The 19,410-nt window shown below is 40.9% G+C and overlaps 1 protein-coding gene across 1 annotated transcript in view; it reads right to left on the bottom strand.

Annotated features, from left to right (window-relative positions):
• MOV10 (Mov10 RISC complex RNA helicase) overlaps nt 1-19,410 on the bottom strand; it is a 34,696-nt gene that overhangs the window by 9,808 nt on the left and 5,478 nt on the right. Inside the window, exons 3-16 of the mRNA XM_044432052.1 lie at nt 15,939-16,133; nt 13,669-13,774; nt 12,004-12,128; nt 10,346-10,569; nt 9,202-9,442; nt 7,210-7,347; nt 6,009-6,168; nt 5,417-5,571; nt 4,339-4,515; nt 3,981-4,128; nt 3,526-3,687; nt 3,263-3,366; nt 1,601-1,698; nt 632-751 (exon numbers count right to left, since the gene is read on the bottom strand). Of these exons, the coding sequence (XP_044287987.1) occupies nt 632-751; nt 1,601-1,698; nt 3,263-3,366; nt 3,526-3,687; nt 3,981-4,128; nt 4,339-4,515; nt 5,417-5,571; nt 6,009-6,168; nt 7,210-7,347; nt 9,202-9,442; nt 10,346-10,569; nt 12,004-12,128; nt 13,669-13,774; nt 15,939-16,133 (2,153 nt within the window). The remainder of the gene's footprint in view (nt 1-631; nt 752-1,600; nt 1,699-3,262; nt 3,367-3,525; nt 3,688-3,980; nt 4,129-4,338; nt 4,516-5,416; nt 5,572-6,008; nt 6,169-7,209; nt 7,348-9,201; nt 9,443-10,345; nt 10,570-12,003; nt 12,129-13,668; nt 13,775-15,938; nt 16,134-19,410) is intronic.

The raw sequence follows: 19,410 nt of genomic DNA, 5'->3' as shown, positions 1-19,410 counted from the left end.
GAGTTTCATGGGCTGGAAGACAAGACCCTCCACATAATTGTTTTAAAGGAATGTTGACCTGCAAATTCAACAACAGTCTTCCTCAAGTTGGTACCTTTCAAATGTTTTAGACCGCTTGTCATGCTGGCTGGGGCTGATGGGAGCTGAAATCCAAACATCTGATTGACACTAGATTGGGAAAGACTGATCACTGGAGGGCTTTGGCACAATGTTTACCTGCTTTACATCTCCTTTACTATGGACAGATATAACTAATCTGCTGTTACACAAAATACTAGGAAAACAGACTTGCCTGAAAAAACACTCAAAACCTACATCATGGTAATACTTTTATTAGGCTGACTCAAAGGTCACAAGATACTGTGCAAGCTTCTGCATTCTCCTTAAATGTTTATCTGGCAAGAATCCCTGCAGGCAGAGGGAAAAGTGGCCAATGTTCAACCAACATGATCTACATTTGGCTGTGATCTCAAAGAATTTGGGAAGACACTGCTGGCATTTAAACTGGACTCTACCAGGTACCATGATTGTTTCAGGCACATGGCATCTCCCCAAGACTTGGTGGGAAGAACAGCTACAGCTGATCCTGTTTGTGAAAATAATTCTTCATTAAAGTCTGCTTTTCACTTACCCAAGCCATGCTCAATAGCCAGAGGAGATCTCAGGACTGGACCCAGTTGCTTGGGATCTCCTGCCAAAACTAGCTGTCCTCCTTTAGCATTAGTCTTTGGATCCATCATGGTAAGGATTCCTAGAATGAAAAGATGGAGCTCAAGCCATTGCTCAGTCTGCTCCACAGGTGGGGTAGAGGTTGCAGAGTCTCATTGTCTGTTCCCTAAGGTTTCAAAGCTATAGTCAGAGCCCTAGAATTGAGAGCATCTTGAAATGTGCACTGAGAAAGACAACCTAAGATCCTTCCATGAAAGCAAAAAAGATAAGTATGCAAGATAAGCTAAGTGCTGTTTAAAGATGTTGAAGGACATTTTCCAAACAAACAGTTTAATTCAGAGTCTTTAAGTCCCTTGAGGGCAGAACACTATCTTTCTGTGCCACTCAACAGCCAAAGTTCTCTGGGTTGTGCAGAAAAATTAATATAACACGCTAAAAACTTTAACATACAAAAACTTAAAACATCATGAAACCGCTAAATACAAAAAACAATAATAAAAACAAAACAAAAATAACCAGGACCTGGTTTTTTAAAAAGCTGAACATCAAAAAGAACCACCATACACTACTTAAATATTTGGGAATAGAGGAAAGTTTCAACCTTCCACTCAAAAGATTACAGTGTTAGCAGAAGCATCCCAGCACTGAGAAAGCCCTCCTTGTTACCATTCTCTGAACTTCCCTTGAAGGAGACACATGGAGGAGGGCCTCTGGTGCTGCTTGGCATGTGGGGAGCCGCTCCATCAATTGCTGTGATCATGTAGGACATGACAGTGCATACAGTGCAAATAGCCATCCAGTGTGGGAGCCAAATATCCAGTGAATCAGTCTTGAAACATTAACATTTTAAAAAAAAGTTTCCCACAGAAACATTTGGCCTTTTCAGGATAGAAGAAGATGCGGATGGAGCTACAAAAGGGCCACAGCTCACCTGCAATAGCAATCAGGCTTTCAGTTTCACAAGCTTGGCCACTTTCATCGATGAAGACATGGGAAAAATGTCCTGGAGGAAAATCTGCTGTCACCAATCTAGCCAGGAAAAACACAGAATAAAGCATTTGCAGGGATATTCAGCTTTCCAACTGGAGCACAACATTGCTAAGCAGTCCCCTTAGAAACACTGAGTAGAAAAATTTCCTTTTTCTTGACTGTTGCAAGAGGTCCCTGTGTCAACAGCAGTAAGACACAAGGCGGCACCCAACTTATTACTTCCCCATCTCTCCTATCCTTAATTTAATTTTTAGCCCATTCTTCCTCGCAGGAGCTTGGAGCAACAAGCATTCCCACTGTGCCCCCTTCCCATTTTTATTATCACAAACAACCCTTTTGAGAAGGATTAAACTGGGGTGGGGGGGTATGTGAAGCAGGAAGTTGAACCTGGATCTCCTTAGCATCTTGTCCTGTCGAATATGAATCCCAGCTTTTTGCTTTTTATGCTTGTGTTTTTTATGTGTCAAGATCCCCAAATTCATATGAAATTGATGACATACCTGCAGAACTGCTTTACTGTAACTAAGATGTACTGTTATTGTGTGTTGCTTATACCACCTTTGTTCCTTTTCATAGGACTACAATCATGCATCAGCACTATGGCAGAATGAAGTAATTCCCTGACTTGGGAGAATTTTAAGAATTAACAACAGGGACCACAGTACTCTTTTTTCCCCTTCTCCCTCCCAATCTTTTTTCCCTTTGCATTGTATTTTTAGATTGTTAGCCTGGAGGCAGAGACTGCCTCCTCATTCAGTGTTGTACGCTGCTGTGGATGCATTTCCTGGCTGAAAAGAGGGGTAAAAATGCTGTAAACAAATAAAATGTAGTAACAAAAGTGCTGGCCTTGGCACAATCAATTTCAAAGTGAAACAGAGCCCTCTGCAAATAGAGAAGAGGATTTTTTTAGTCCTTCTGGGATGTTAAAGTCTCAGGTGAGCAGAGGATGTGCTGAGTCACCCCAGTTAATCCCTTCTCCAGCATCTGTGCACACAGCAAGGACACCTGAAGGGAGGAGCCTTCATGAATGTGAACCTGCACCTCCAGGCTTCCAGGCAAGCCAGAATTCTGTGCTTTCACAGTGAGGAGTTCAGTCCAAGTCTTGTCACCGCAACGATGTGGCTGCTACCATTTCTGTGCTGGCCTGATTTCCATTCACTTTAAACTGTATATAAGCAGCAGCCATTAAAATTCCATGAACCCTCTACTTTCATACAGTATAGCAGTTATGTGGAGTCCTGACCATATTAAGGGTGGGCTCAGGTAGCACTCATGCCACAGTAATACTCCCTTAACTCTTACTTAAGTCACCTGGAGAGCAACAGAGCATGCTCAAGGAGAAGACTTATGCTTAGAAATCATGATGAACTGCATCCACTGGCTGCAGAAGTATTCCCTCTCACATATATCTCATGAAGGGGTCTTTCCCCTCCTCTGACTGCTGAGAGAGGACACAAGCGTATATTCCTGTTATTAAAAATACTGTGACAAAAAGGTTTTTCCATTTTAATGTTTTAAATATATTCTAAATTCTATGCCCACTATACAGAAAGACATTATCTGTATCCTCTGTTAGTTTTGCTTGGTACTTGGTCCTTCCTACCTTCCTGCTGGCACCAGAGTAGTAATGATCACCCGGTAGTTTTTCAGTGTCTCCTTTCCAGGAAAGACAACACAATTCTGTATCTTGTCCCAGTTACAGAGAGGCTAAAGGCAAAAGAAACCATTAGGATAGCTGAACATTGCGGCTTCATTAACCTTCGTAAACTCCTTGGTCCAATGTTTGAAGATGGGAGATTGGTGGTGAGCTTGCCTACTAGACTATTGCCCTGAAAGGTCTTAAAATCCACCAGGGCAGATACACACCTTGATATCATCAGGGATTGTGTAGTATTCCCTACTCTTGGCATTGAACCTGTAGATGTTTCTCTTCTCCACATGTTTCATGAGCAGTTGGCAGAGCAGGTCACAGGCACTATTGGAGGGGGCACAGGCAAGCACATGGGAATCCTCAATGCAACATAGTACCTGAAAAGGGTAGAATCATCAGAGTATTTATGATCAGACAAAAAAGCCACACTTTCAAGATTATAGCAATGGCAGCATCAGAAGGTTCAAAAGCTACCTTGAAAATGACTCAGACTTGCAGGACGCTAACTGGAGAAGATGCAAAATTCAAGTCCAAGTCCTTGCAAGATTCTTGGATTGGGTTCAAGTATTCAGTCCCATCTTGAAAAGACCTTAAGGAAGACTACCTCACTGCCCTGAGCTATGGAACAATCATGGCTAATCTGACCATAATGAGGAAGAATTTTCCTTACCTGTTTGATGGCCTCCACCATGGTGACTGTCTTGCCAGTGCCTGGTGGTCCAAATATAAGGTATGGGGCTGGTCTGGAGGTGCCTGCCACCACCTGATAGATAGCTCTCTTTTGCTGCTCATTTTCCTCAAGCTTGCGATCATGTAGACTAGATAGTGGGAATAGAGAAAGTGAACACAAAGCAGTGGTAGCGATAGACAGGGCTGCCTCCACGCACATGCTCATCTGAAACTTAGCTCTTAACACATCACGATTAAACTATCTCCAAGCTAGAAGGGGACTTCTGGCCACTTCCAGCCTCTCTCTGCCTGCCTGCCTGCCTGCCTGCCTGCCTTTCCTCCCAGTCTTTACAACTTACTTGAGGCACTGCCCGGCAGACAGAAGGGATTTCTCATAAGACAGAGATGGGAAGAGGAGATGTTGCAGTTTCTTCTTTCGGGCAAGAAAAACAGCACGATGTTGGCTCCGTAGTGGTAGGCGATTGAAGGTAAATGTCACATCGAACTTCATATTCTTGATAAACTTAGATAGCAGTCTGGGAAAAGGACAGGGAGCTTAAGAGTATATACACAAGCACTGGCCATTGATGACCTCCATCACTGCACTGGCCATTGATGTTTCAGGAATTACTCCTGCTGGTTACTAATTTCCACCACTCTTTCTACTTCCAATGTGCTTGAGAATGTTACCATGCTGTCTTCTATCCTACTTGCACTCTCCTCCTAAGGTATGCCCCTTTCTCATATCAGGCCACATCCAATAGTCTAGCTATCCTACCAGTTCATCCTTGCTTCTGCCCTGCACCCACTTCCTTTTCAACTTTTTGCCTGAAGCTTCAGGAAAATCTGTCCTTGCTTTCTTCTTCAGCCATGCCTCAAAAGATCAGATGCAAAAACTGCTCCTCCTCATCCTCATTTGCTTCATTTACTTCCCAAACAACCTACAGTTCTCTGAAGAATAGCTCCCCCCCCCCCCACTAGAACTCTTTAGCCTTTTTGGCCACATGCTTCTCTGAGTGCTTGAGCTCAGTATGTCCAGGCAGTGAACATCTGTATTACCTAGGCATTATTAATAATGTGTGTCCCAAAGCATGTTCTTTTAAGGCAGGATGGTTTGAAATTACATTTGTTGAACCTCACAGGAAATAGGAAGCTTTTTATATTGAGTTGGATCACTGTTCTGTCTAACACAGCATTGTTGGTGCTGATTGGCAGCAGCACTCTGGGGTTTCAGCCAAGAGCTTTTTTCAGGACTAACTGGGGATTGCTGAAGAGTGGACCTGGACCCTTCTGCATGCAATATGGGTGCTCTACTACTGAGCCGCAGTTCCTTCCCCGCTGCCCTCCCACAATAAACACAAGTAGCCATGGCTGCTTAAGGAGCTGGTGATCCATTTCTAGGTAGGTCTAAGCCAAGTCTCAAGTTGGAGGACTCACTTTTTAGGGAAGCCCAGCTTGACGTTCTCTAACTCCACTTCATGGACATAGCCCTGGTACCGGATAACTGGGTCCTGCATGCGCTCCTCAGTCAATGTCACAAAAAGATGATCACCTTTCAGTACTGATGGGCGGTTCTCTGCCACACCAGGAACCTGGAGTAAAGGAGAGGACAGTCTGAGATGTAACTACCATCCCATCTTCATGACCCTAGTAATAACTCATGCTGGTAGTGGAGTAGCTAGAGTAACTAAAGATTTTGGATGGGGGAAGTGTGCAATAGCAACATGTCCATGCATGCACAGACATGTGCATGTGCTCTTCCACCTTTGCTGGTCCAACTGTTTTAATTATGAACTCTCTTAATTTGTGTTCATTTTAAAATACCTGAAGCCACTGTTGCTGAAAGGCAGAGCATAGAAGTTGCAGCATCAAAACAACGCTGTAGAAAACCTTAGGCAGAGAGAGTGACTTGCCAAGGCCATTCAATAAACTTTCTAGATGATCAGAGATTTGAAACTTGTTGCTTTCTTACATCCAAAACAAATTTCTGAACCACTAAACTACAATCCCTAAGTTACATATTGATCACCTTCAGGACAAGGAGATTTCTATCATTGCTTGCCATCAATGGAACATTATCCATATCATATCGGTGGATGTCCACCTCCATTTGGATCTCTTCCAGGTGAAGAAGCAGATGAAATTTCTGAGGATAGTTGTCAAACTGCAGGGGGGATTTCAGTCTGCGCCTGTGGAAATGCAAGACAACATCTTATCAAATTTAAGTTCATTCAGCAGAGGTTAGTCTAAACCTATTTATTTCATAAGAAATGGGACAGCCTATTAGTGCTCCTAAGGAATAGTCATTTAGGACATCAAGAAACTTAGCTTCTCTGTCAGAACTGGAACATGCATTTATCTAGTCAATGCAGGAAGATGAAGCCCTCCTTGAAGTTACAGTACTGCCTCTGTGGGAAGCCCCCCTGATTTCATTACCCATCTGGAGGTACCCTACACCCTGGGCATTCTGGTCTGGGAGATGATTTCAAAGTCCTATGGCTAAACCAGCTTTGGAGACAGGAATTTTCACCCATATTGCTTCTTTGGAAGAGTCTTCACATTTTAAAAATATCAATTTTGCTGGACTCTATGCCCTCCTTAACATAGAAGGAATCTCCTCTGGTTATGCCCTCCTCATGTCCAGAGATGACCGTATCCCATTGGTTATCTGCTCCACCAGGTTTCCATAATGTGCACTATATCTAGCTTCTCCTTTATCACCAGATACCCCGGCTACCCCATTTTGCCCTAGGGCTTCTAGTATTTGCAAAGAAACACTTAAGCACAGTGCTCCCCTCTTGTTCTGGCACATTGTCCTCTCCAACTGCTTATTGTGGCTTACCATAACCTCCCGTCCTACACTTGAGTAATCTGAAACATCCTCCCCTTCATCCACTAGGGATGATTTGACCCAAACCAGATGCTTCCCAGCTCCTATCAGTTTCCTCCAAACTTGGTAATAATATCACAAGTGAGATGCATTTGGAAAAGGGTACATTTTTAAATCTTCTATGCTCAGACAAATAGGGTACAAACTTTTTGTATCCTGCAAATATTATCTACGTAGCCCATTCCAAGCAACAGCTCTTATATGTTGAGTTATGGAGTACATGAGGTAAGTCACAAAAATATATAAAAACATGGCTAACAACTTTTGATAAGGGCAGAAATAAGGGGCAACTTGGTGAAAAGCAAAGAGAATGGTAACTTCCTATTTCACAGGTACTTACAAGAGTCGGTCAACTTGCTTACGGGTGCTGTTATTGAGTGTAAGATCTTCATTCAGGTACTTCAGAGAATTCTTCAGAGGTGCTGGGTAGTTGTATTTTCCCAGAGGTATTTCTGGCTGAATATAATTCTTCCAAGAGCTAAAGAGGGAGAATAAGTACAAAGCATGATTGTTCATTATAAAGATAAGTATATCGAGACAATCTCCAAGTATAATAATGCAGTTACTATCCAAATACATTTAGTACCAATAGAATTTTAGGTGTTGTGTGGCTCCCTGTAATCATCTTCTAATTTTGCCTAAAAGCTCAACATGGCCAACTGAAGTAGCCAGAATAGAACATTGCAAGGTGGTTCTGGGATACATTCAAACCCCCCACTGCAGACATAGGTCCCATGAATAGTCAGGTGGCTTATTCACACATGCATTTTTACCTCTTCGAGATCACATCATCAAATGGCAGGCTGAATGTACAAAACACAACCAAAGTTCAAATACCATAGGCAAAGCCTTTGGATCAACACAAGAGCATGCCAGTGATCAGACAGGTAGTGTATTTGTCATTGCCTACCCCCAAAATCACCCTTTTGTCCCTCCTTCTGGAGGGAAGAACCAGGGTACTGACATGAACCATGTCTTTCTTACAAAATGGCACTTCTGACTGAGATATGATCAACAGATATTCATTGACAAACATCTCAAATATTATACAATCCTTTCTGTGACTGCAATTCACATGTATGAGTCACTGAATGAATAATGACTGAGGCACATGAGTCAGTTCCTAAGCCAGTCCTGGTATGGCTGAAAAATGAAGGACTAACCTCAAGGAAGAGTTAGGCGAGTGGCTGAGATTAGGAATGGAAAATGATAAAACTCTATAGTTATGGACTACAATAAGCCATTGTTCTAACTTGATTCCAAGACCAATTCTAGCTTGCAGCTCAAAGTTATTACTTTCCATTAATTTAATACTGATGGCGTGCAAGGTTCTGTACAGAACTTTGTCATGGATCACTTCGATATGTGAAACCCAAGATGTATGATTTATCAGTTTACATAAGATGGACAAAATATTGAATATGGAAAAGCTTGGAGATAGTGATTTTAAGAAGTGAAGAAGAGTTAGATCAGAAGTCCCCAGCAGAGTGTATGAAGACAATTAAAAAACCTCAAAAATGGTTTGAGTTTAATATTTGTACAACAGGTGCCCCTAAGTATGACTGCATATGAAATGCTTTAACTTTCCATCAACTATACATAGGTGTCAACAAAAGTGGATCAAATATCCAAATAATAATTCCTTTGAAGCTGGGCTTTTTATGTCACCCGTTCAAATATTAAAATGCTGTAAACATCCTCAATCCATTACATTACTGGAGGTGGATGTTCATACTTCTAATTTTGTAACATCAGTCTTTTAGATGTAAAAGCAGATAATTTATGCTGATCATTTGTAAATTTTAATGGATCTGGGAAATAATTTAAAAGTATGTGTCCATCAGTAAGTATTAAAGACTATTCTCCAGTACAAAATGATCTGTGTAATAACCTCCTTCTCAAAAGAAACAACTACTAGACAATGCCAAAACACATTTTAAAATAAGCACTAGCTCTATTGTACCACCAGCAATTAGCAAATCAGAGATTTCTTTATTGAAGGGATGTTATTATGTCCAACATGCACAAAACAAAAGGTTTTAATGAATATTACCCAGCCTAAGCTCCATAGATATGGCAGGTAGATGGCAAAACAGCAATCCACTGATTAGGCATGTTGTGGTGGTATCCACAGCGTTTCCCAAATTCCCAAAAAGCTTGGGGACCCCTGAATGAGATGGCGGGGGGAAAATTAACAAAACAGTGGCATGGCTGCTTAAGAAATTCTGAAAAGGATGGGATTTCTGAAGGTTACGGAGAAAAAGTGGTTGAGAGTGGGGAAGAATAATTAAACCAAAAGAGGACATGAGACTAATTGTGAAGCTCTACATACATGTTTGTTCGGACGCCTTTCTCTGTGATAACAAACTGAGGTCTACGCAGTTTGGCTTGGTAGGGCTGATAAGGTGCTGAAGGTCCCAGCTGTTCTGCTAATTTGCTATTGACGACCACAGATACAAAACGTGCAATAACAAAGGACCCAGTCTGCTCACTGGTGAACTCAAACGTCACAGTAACAGGAAAGTAGCCATAATACGTTGACTCACAGCGCATCATCATCTTATATGTCATTCCTGAGGACAAGAAAGTCTCTTTAGATTACAATTTATTCTCAACTGAAAAACAACATATACTGTCCTTCAGAATATTTTTAAATAGTTCACCGACTGCTTCACATTAAAATATGCAAAATAAATAGAAGCTGTGCATAATTTGGGGTAGTATGATATTTACCTGATATAATATGCAAACAGTTGTTTCTCTCTAAAATTATTTATTTATTTATTTATTTATTAAAACATTTCTATGCTGCCCCTTGCCGAAGCCTCGGGGCGGCTTATAACACAATAAAATACAAAAAAAAATACAAAAAATACAAAAAAATAATATGCGGGTGTAGCTGTATTATACCACAAAACTTGGCACATTTTATGACATCTGTAAGTAATGGTTGGAAACAATCCACAATGACAGAATTTTAACTCTGTAATGGTGGGAGAGACAATCCTTTCTTCCACACTTCAAAACAGTGACAGTTTTAGCAGATGTTTGCTTTCACTACTGTAAACGAGCACTTACAACTCTGTCCCTACCACATCAAGTACAGTATGGGATTTTTTACTAGAAGGAACCCCTGATGTACTTTAAAAAAAAATCTCTTAGCACTTTGTGCAAGAGAAATCCCTGTCAATTCTGGAAAGAAAATTGAAGCTGAAGAATTGACCAGTAGTGAGAAGTTTGCATTTTGCCCTATCCAAGTCTAAAGTTTCCATATTACCCTATCGAACCTCTACCAAGCAGTATGTTTCAACAAATTTATCAGGCAAATTAATAGTTACATATAAGCAACTGTAACTTAATTTCAAGTTTGGTTGTGTTTAGATTTTGGTTTGGTGACATTCACGACAAAAATAAAAGGAAAGAGAATGAAAGTTGCAACAAATACCATTAAATACATGCATAAATAGATGTATTACCTGGAGGTAGCTGTCTGGGCAAGGATTCAGAAGGCACCATGGTCACTTCACGCCGTTTACGCTTTTTGCACTTGCACAGTGTAACTTCATTTGTCCCACAATTCTTTATCTCAATGCTGATCTCCTTCATCGTATTTGGAGATATTTGCACTCGAATTCTACCATTACCCTGGTCACAAGGAGAAACAATGTCCACTCCGTGCTTCTCGGAGACAAATTCAGCTCTGGTGAACAGAGATTGTGGTGTTACTTTTTGTGCAATATTCCATCTTGTACATATATTTGCAGGACTGGGCCCAAATGCTATTGAGATGCCTTACCCAACATAGTACTCTTCAAACATTTGGACTCTAAGCCCCATCAATCCCAGCCAATGATTAGGCATGATGGCACCAAGCTGGGGAAGCTACTCTGTGATAATACCTATAGTTTTGATCTAAAGCTTTTCAAAGGACATCAATGATATACAAACAGGATTGTCAAGAAAGAAATAGCAGAGACTTTTCAGATCAGTCTGTCAGGAACACAGTTACTGACAGTCTAATCTCAGTTATCCATGCTCTGGTAATTTCCATGTTAGTCAAGGTTAACATAGGTACTAGTGTTACATGTGCAGCTTTGAAGATTGTTCAGAGAGTGCAGAATGCAGCTGCTAGTGTGCAAACTGAGACAGGATGTTATGACATTACACCTGTGCTATGCCCACTGCACTACTTCTTCGTCTGTTTCTGTGACCAATTCAAAATGGCAGTGTTGGCCTTGAAAAACTTTATTCATTTATTAAAAGCTTTTGTATCCCATCCGCTACTACAGCACATCTTGGGATGGCAGCATTATTGCTGTAGGAACAGGGTACTGAAAGGACTACCTGAGCTTCTGTACTTGGTCTTCTGCAGGTACCTGCTGTGATTGAAGTAAGTGGCTACTAGAGTAAGGATCTTCTTGGTGCTAGCATTTTAGCTGTGGAACACTATCCTTAGAGTGGTTTGCTTGGTGTCTATCTCATTGACTCTTGGTACCAGGCAGAGACCTTTTTATTTTCCTGAGAATTTTACATACAATTTTAATCTTACTGTTTCCTTTTGCTTTTACAATTATGAGGCTTTAAGCATTTACACACAAAAGTAATGGTCTGCTTTTCTTTTCACTTTTTTTGTGAAATACATTGGAAATGCAATTTAAGGTGAGTGCAAAGATTTTTCTTTATTTAACATATTTATCATAAATACCCAGCTTCCCCATGTGCATTACTGCCACTCCCCACCCCGCCCTGAAAAAAAATTGCCGGAGAATCAACTATAGCTGGATTATGATCAAGTGGCTTAATATCTCCTCCTAACTAGCTGTAAGCCAATAAAACGGAAAGTGAAACTGTCTGGGTTTCATTTTACAATGATGAAACAGAAGAATTAGAGCAAAGCTCGTAAAATATGTAATGAAAGGTGAGGAATCCACAGAAGAGATAAAAAAAGAACCACACGGCAAGTCCCAGAGAATTTGACGAAGCTGGATCTTTATGATGAAAGAGGGATCTCAAAGATTCTGTGCGAATGAATCACGTATCACAGGAATGGATAAAGTTCTCTTTGGAACATAGTGCCAGTAAGTTGGTCCATGAGATTATAGTTTTCCAACTCATTACCACTTCCCTTCCTTACCTGGCTTTAGCATGTGATCTGCAGGAATATGGGCCAGCACCAGGGCCTTGATCCTGGGCATGTTTATCTCTAGCTTCATTCCTTGGTTTCCAGTACTGATCAGTAAGCTGTACCATTTTCTTCCCCTGTTGATGGGAACAAAGAAGCAACAAGGTGGTGGTTTCCAACTTTAGAACAAATCTCTCCAGGGGGGCCCATTATTGAGGCTTATTTTCACTAGAAACTGCATATACATATTAGATGTGAACTTTGGCAGGATTGCCTCTGCTCTCTGACTGGAAAAAAAAGGCATTTCCAACAAAATTAACTGTGCCATGAAACTACCTGCATACAATAAGTTGATTTGCATGAATTTTATGACTTTACACAATTCTTCTGCTTCTGACAGTCTCTTCCCATTGCAAGATTTTAAACTGGGTAATTAAGCATTGCTTGTGAACAACTGGGAACCATACACAAGTCCCTGCCTACCCACTTCAGTGCTGCCTCTGCTGTTTCAAATCTAGAAATTCATTTCCTGGCTAAAAATAATATCTGAGATTCTTGAGAAAGTTTGGATCCTGATTGGCCATTCTATGAATAATCCATGCTTGAGCAGTACAACCACTAAATTTCAGAATACATACCTGAACTGCCACACATACCAGAATGCAAAACAAGTAACAAGGAAATTATACCTTAATATTATGACCAAGAAAGGAGAAAGATTCTCTGAGGGAAAAGTTACTTGGCCAGACAATCTCTACTCTGGATAAGAGAACCTGCCAAATTACCAGGTAATTTCACCACTGTGTCCTGCTCAGCTCCATCTGCACCAACTGACTGTTGCTTCCAGGGCCTCAGGCGAAGACTCTTATATGATGAACCTGAAAGGTGCCAACTGAGGATGCCACTAAAAATAGCTGCATGGATTTTGTGTTCTCTGTGTCAGTGATGCTTCTGAGACATTCTTTTCACAGGCCACAGATAACAATCTGCCAATTGTATGGCCTTGATTCTACCTTTTACTTTTCTTGAACATGAATGCCAGCAGACAATCATGAGAAAAAGACGTGATGGTAGTTTCTTTTTCCTGGGCTGTGCACGCACTACACAGACTGCCTGCATACCTTTGCGAAGCACAATTGAACTGCATGGTCTTTTGTAGCGTTCGGAATTGGATTTGAAGCCATTCCTCACCATATGTGGTGCCTGATGACATGGCAAACCACACCTCACAAGAGTAAATAGGCAACTTGTTTTGCACATATTCAGCATGCACAATGACGGGGGGGGGGGGGAGTTGGGGAGGGTACTGCTGTTTTCCTCAATAATCATTCAAACCCACATGAAATGTCAGAAATTCTCCAACTGATTTACATATTTTTGATATGGTGCAGGCAAATGGAACCATTTTATTGCAACCAAAGCATCTGCTAATGGATCAATGAATAAAACATGTAACATACTGTTGTTATTCTTTAAGTCAGTAAAGGAAGATTTACATTAAACATCTGTGTATCACAAAAAGATATTGAGAGGATCCATTTTCCTTTTCTTCCATGGCCAGCCTGAAAGAATTTCTCTTTAATCTCCCTGAAATTCATGGCAGCCCATCAATGCCAGGACAGCTCAGTTCAGTGGTCAAGAAGGGAGCCAAGAAGCAACAACAAACCCATTTCTTACCTTTGCAAACTGTACGCTTTTGTTATTTACTGTAGCACTGTTGTAATTCATTAATCCTAAGAGCACAGAGGAGAATTTAGGTCTTCTTGGGATATCTCCACCTGGGCTATGACAAACAGAAGCAAGATTATTATTCAGCAACAGATACTAAAAAGAGTGGAATCATTCTGGTGAATTAATGTCCAGCTGAATACTGTAACCTCATTACCTACTTCCTCCCTTCCTGTACTTAGGAAGTCAGAACCTTCCTCCACTTCATCCACTAGAGATGATTTGATGCGTCCCAGCATGTCAGCTCCCCACATCCTGCCTGCCCCACCACATAGATACCTTTTCTTCTTCCTGAACCTCAAATCTGAAACAATTGGGACTGCAAATATCTGTGACTTTGCATGTCAGCTCCCCACATCCTGCCTGCCCCACCACATAGATACCTTTTCTTCTCGAACTTCAAATCTGAAACAATTGGGATTGCAAATATCTGTGACTTTACCAGGTCTCTTAATGGTGGAAGGCAGAATATATTGCCCACATTGTTGAGATCTGTGAACCTGGTTCTTTCATATAACTATTACCAAGAAGAAAGCAGCTCTACTTGGACACACTGGTGTCTGTTCTGCAGAACACTAGCAGGCTAGTCACAATCCAGCTTAGACCCTTTTGCTCCTTTGTACATTTTTTCTGGTTTTCGTTTTCACATATGGTGATCAGCATCCGACTCACTCATTAACTTCCCCACCAAAATTCTCTGGCCAAATTTCCTGTACTCCCATATTCTTAACAGCACAAAAACTTCATCGTCAGGTCCCAACCCTTTTTTGCAGCCCTACTAGTTGGTGTGGGATCACCAAGTTTGCTATTAGAAGGATATGATTCCATAGATTCTCCCCCTTGCAGTATTGTGCATATTGCTACTCCCTGCCCCACACAAAATACAACGAATATAACTGACTTCATGAAGACGTATTCAGTTCTAAAATCGCTCATAAGATAACCTCCAATGGGCCAAACTTTTCCCCATTGCATACAGCTCTTCTATACATTCTTGAACACATCATCACAGGGTGGACATTCCCCTCAGAGACATAATTAAAAAGAAAGCAGAAGTGTTACCTTTCCTTCTTTCCCATTTCCTCAAGTCTGCTTGTTACCCTGGGCTTCTTGCTTTAATGGAACACTATTTAAACCCCAATACATCCTTTGTAAGTGTAATAGGAGAGGGGGTTCTTGTTTTGGTATTTATTTGAATGTTGTTCATTTTAGCTGTTTATGGAAAGCTCTGCTTTCAGCTGAAAAAACTCCTGTAATGGCTTTCGTTAGATCAATAAAAATGAGAAAGTCTCTGCACTAGTAATGTACTTGTGACCTAAGAAATGGGAGAGGCAAACAGAGCACACCGTGCATATTTAAGAGTATTTTGAGATAATTGGCGGGTTATTGCTTTGTTTTCTCAAACTTGCTAATTTACATCACAATCCGAAATCCTTCTATTTGGAAGTAAGTTGTACTGAATTAAGTGGAGCTTGCTCACAAGATACAGGATTGCAGTCTTCAGTCACAAGTGTTTTTGGTCAGAGCACTTGGCAGACAAATGGCTGTGAGCCATGCTGAATCCATGAAATACAGTGTGGTAGAAAGTCTGAAGAGAGGCACAATGAGTGGGTCAACCTGTGTAGCTGTTTTCTGCTGGAACCATGCTAGACCAAGTGTGTTGACGCCAGCCCAACAATTACTGTCCTTACATTACGTTTCCCTATCAAGCTACCCTGGCTTCTTTAAAGGGAAAGACAGAAAATAAGTACCAGCAGCATCAAAAGGTTTCAGAGCCAGATCTTAACCCAGAACATAGTTCTCCAATACTGGCTTTTCTCCACCGCCATCCTACTCCAATTCTCGTATTTTTCGTGACAGAGAGAATTTACCTGCTGTGTTAGTATCTACACTTGATCTCCCCCAGACTTTATTGTTGTAAGCCGCCCCGAGGCTTCGGCGAATGGGACGGCATAAAAATGTTTTAATAAATAAATAAATGAATGAATAAAGCGCCTCCCTCCCGCGCACACGCAAACACATCCACATCCACATTAAGGTCCAGATCCGGATTGGGACCTCGGTACCTATGCATCATTGCTTTCTTAACAGTGCGTCCAAGATTATTGATTACTAAAAAAAAAAAAAACCTCGGTGTTTTCGCTCCTTTTTTCTTGGCTAGCTAACAGAAAGAAGTCTCTCTCAGTGCTCTCTTTTTCCCACTACTCCCGTCCACTCACCCGGACCGGAACTCCTGGTTGTAGATGTTCGCCAAGGCCTCTCTGTTGGTCTCTGCTTCCTTGCCAGTGTCTTGTAGAAACTGCACAAATTGCTCTCCAGCCTCCTTTATCTGCTTTATAGTGCGTTTCCGCACGCTTCTTCTCTGCAACCACAGCTTCTGGCCAGGACACGTAATCAGCTTCCAAGGCTGCACTCTGAGTGGGAGTGATGAAACGAAACTTAAAACGAATGCACAGGCAGGCCTGGCTAGGGGTGGAGACGCACCTCATACCCCCTCATCACGTCTCCTGCCGATGCAAGAAGGCATCTGGGAATTTCTGTAGATTTCCCGTAGGTAAATTTCACCCCCAGGAAAAAGGAAGTGAAAAAGAAAACGGAGTGGAGCGAGCGGAGTGGGGGAGAGAATTTAATTCTATAACCTGTTTTCAGTGGCAGCTTAGATAGCTCCGAATGAGCAATGTAAGTCCAAAGGAAACATGTAAAAAATGCATTTCTGATTTTGAAATCGGAAGCTGAGTTACGGTTTTTATCCAGCAAGCTGAGTCAAGGTTTTTATTGGTTTATGCAGGTACTCCTTGAATTGGAAAACTTTTGTTCCTGTCTCACAGTGGACTAGCAGCAGTAACTAGGCAAGTACTCCCACACAATTTCTGATCCACGTTTTGCTCAAACAAATGACTTTCCATTCTGACAGAAGCTTTCCATTCTGACAGAAGCTTTCCATTTATACCGATAGTCTTTGCTCCCCACTGCAGGAAGGTCACACAACATTGCCTGTTCACTTACTTACTTACTTACTTATTTAATTTATTAAAACATTTTTATGCCGCTCCATTCGCCGAAGCCTCGGGGCGGCTTACAACAATAAATTAAAATACTTATAATCTTAAAAATATAAACATTAAATTTAAAATACAAAAATACAATATAAAATTGTATGATGCATGATGCATATGTATGCATGCAATTGTATGATGCATGATATGTGAACTGTCTTTGTTTCTCCACCAGCCCAGCTTGTGGGTTTTTCCTGCTAAAGCTTCTTTGCATCTCTGCAAACACTGAGGCTTCTCGAGGTTTGTTAAAATCCTTTTGGCTACATAAGATTTCACTCTAGGATAATGAGTTCATTTTTTAAGATACAGGATTGTGTGCCCACGGATGGCTAGTGGCAAGTTCTTAGGAACAGTCAGGAGCTAAATTCTCTTTAGGCTAGCTTATGTTTCCGGAATGACGACTCTGGATCCAGCCTACAGTAAATAAATGCGTAATATAACAGTTGATGTTAAACTTACCTAGAAAGGCTTACGTAGCACCTGTACTATGGTTTTTTCAGCTCCAGGCAAAATCCTCTTCTTTTTTCTTTTCCTCAGAGTTTAGCCTTTCATTTTCTGCTGTTTTTAAACTTGTTATTTTAAATGTTTTGCATTGGAGCTATTTTGGCATTTATTTTTACTCCAGTTTTATACTGTAGTTTTGAAGTTTTAAACTTTTATGTTGTATTTTATGGTTTTAAGTGTGATCTGCCCAGAGAGATCTACTAGGCAGGCCAGAAATGTAATAATACCATAATTAGATTCTTAAGGAGCTAACAATATATTCTTCAAACCAGTTTGAAGACAAATTTGGGAAATTCTGTACATGTGTAAGTTCAGTGATATTTCCTGAGTGATATTTTAATAAGATGTTTTCCACTTTTTTTGATATTCCAATTTTTGGAATAATCAAATTAATCCAAAATTCTTTTCAGTCTGAAGGAACTATAGTAAAAGCAGAGAACAGCATATGTAAAAGGAGAAACACTGCAGTTTAATAGCTCTTTCAACAATCCCTTGAAGTCATATGTAAGAAAGTATTTGTCCTCAAGACCATCATTGCAATAAAAATGTATACAAGTTTTCAAGCTACGCACAATACTTGGAAAAAGACTTCTAGTGACCTTGACAATACATTCAGTTTATCTGAACTTTTCACCATTCAATTAAACAAAGAAGAAGGTCATCCTATTATCTGGGTTAAAGATACATTATTTGGTACTGAATAGCTGCATTCTTCAGAATTAGATTCTCTCTTGTTTTTTAGACCAGTTGTGATACTTAGTAGGCCAGTTAGAACATCTCTTTTGTTTTTTAAATATACAAAAGCCTTGTTATTAACTGCTACAGTAAATAACACACTTGAGTATTTAAGCTGTTTTCAGGATGTAGGCCTTTGGGCATATCTGAATGCCAGATAAATCAGAGCCATATTGTTGCCCATTTTATCACCAGGGAGCTGAGACTAACCACAGACTCAACAAGCCCAAATAAAAGTCTGGAGACAGGACACAGTATTGGCAAGCTTTATTCAGGTGTACAATGAACAAAGTGGAGGTATGGAGTATTGTAATACTCCATACCTCAAACTCAAATCATCTTTCCTTGAGCAAGCATTTCTATGTCTTTATATACCTTTGGCTGAGACAGTGCTACTAACCAGGGGCCACAAGCTGTAATTTCCTGAATGGACATAGTCAAACTGTCTAGCTGTGAGGCAAAGCAATCTGCAATTGCCACACTTCCTGGAGTAGTTAAGAGTTCATCTACAGTTCATCATTCCTGGGGCTCTTCTGTTTGAGAGGCCACAGTTAGACGAAGAGTATGGTGTCAGGAATGGGAGATCTGGGTTCTAGTCCCTGCTCAAACATGAAGCTCACTGAGTGAGTTGGGCCGGTTATTATGATAATAAAATGGAGAGGAGGGGAGGTTTATATGTCCTTTATATGACTTAAGGAAAAAGGCAAAAAATTAAGTATAATAAAGAAAATACATGCATACATATTCTTCAGGGACACTTGCATGAACAAATTACAATGACATCTTAATATTTTGTAGGAATTCACGCACAATGCATAACTATGAGTTAATTAACCCATAAATTGCTGGGAATGAGCATGCTGCCTCCAGTATGGTCCTTACTTTTGCTTGCAGTTTAACAACCTACTGGTGCTCTGTTCTGAACCTGGACCCAATCTGTTTAAAGGTCAAACAATCCAGAGTTCACTGATGTTTTACAGAATAGGTGACTGAACTGAAAATCAAGAGCATGCTATCCATTTTCATTTTCAAAGGTTTTTTGCAAGGTCGAGGTGGTCATGAGATATGTTGAAGTCCCAGCTCTGGCACTGGATATGCACTGAGAGCTGGAACTCTATCTGAAATGCCGTTCAGAGCTGGGACTCCATCATCTCCTGCTCTCAGTCTTATCCACTAAGCAACAACCCTGTGAGATAGGTTGGACTGACAGTCTGTGACTGGCCCAAAGTCACTCAATTAGTTCCATAGCAGCACATGGACTAGAACCTAGGTCACCTGAGTCCCAGACCTGTGCTCTTAACCTCTACACCATGCTGGATCTCCAGTGTGCTTTCTATATGGGCTGCGGCTATGAAGGCCAGTTAATGCTTCTGTCCATGGGTGAACTGAGTTCAGA

Source organism: Varanus komodoensis, unplaced genomic scaffold (genome assembly GCF_004798865.1).
Source record: "Varanus komodoensis strain SLA01 unplaced genomic scaffold, ASM479886v1 scaffold1, whole genome shotgun sequence".
Taxonomy (NCBI): Eukaryota; Metazoa; Chordata; class Lepidosauria; order Squamata; family Varanidae; genus Varanus; species Varanus komodoensis.
This window is presented reverse-complemented; position numbering and strand designations above follow the sequence as displayed.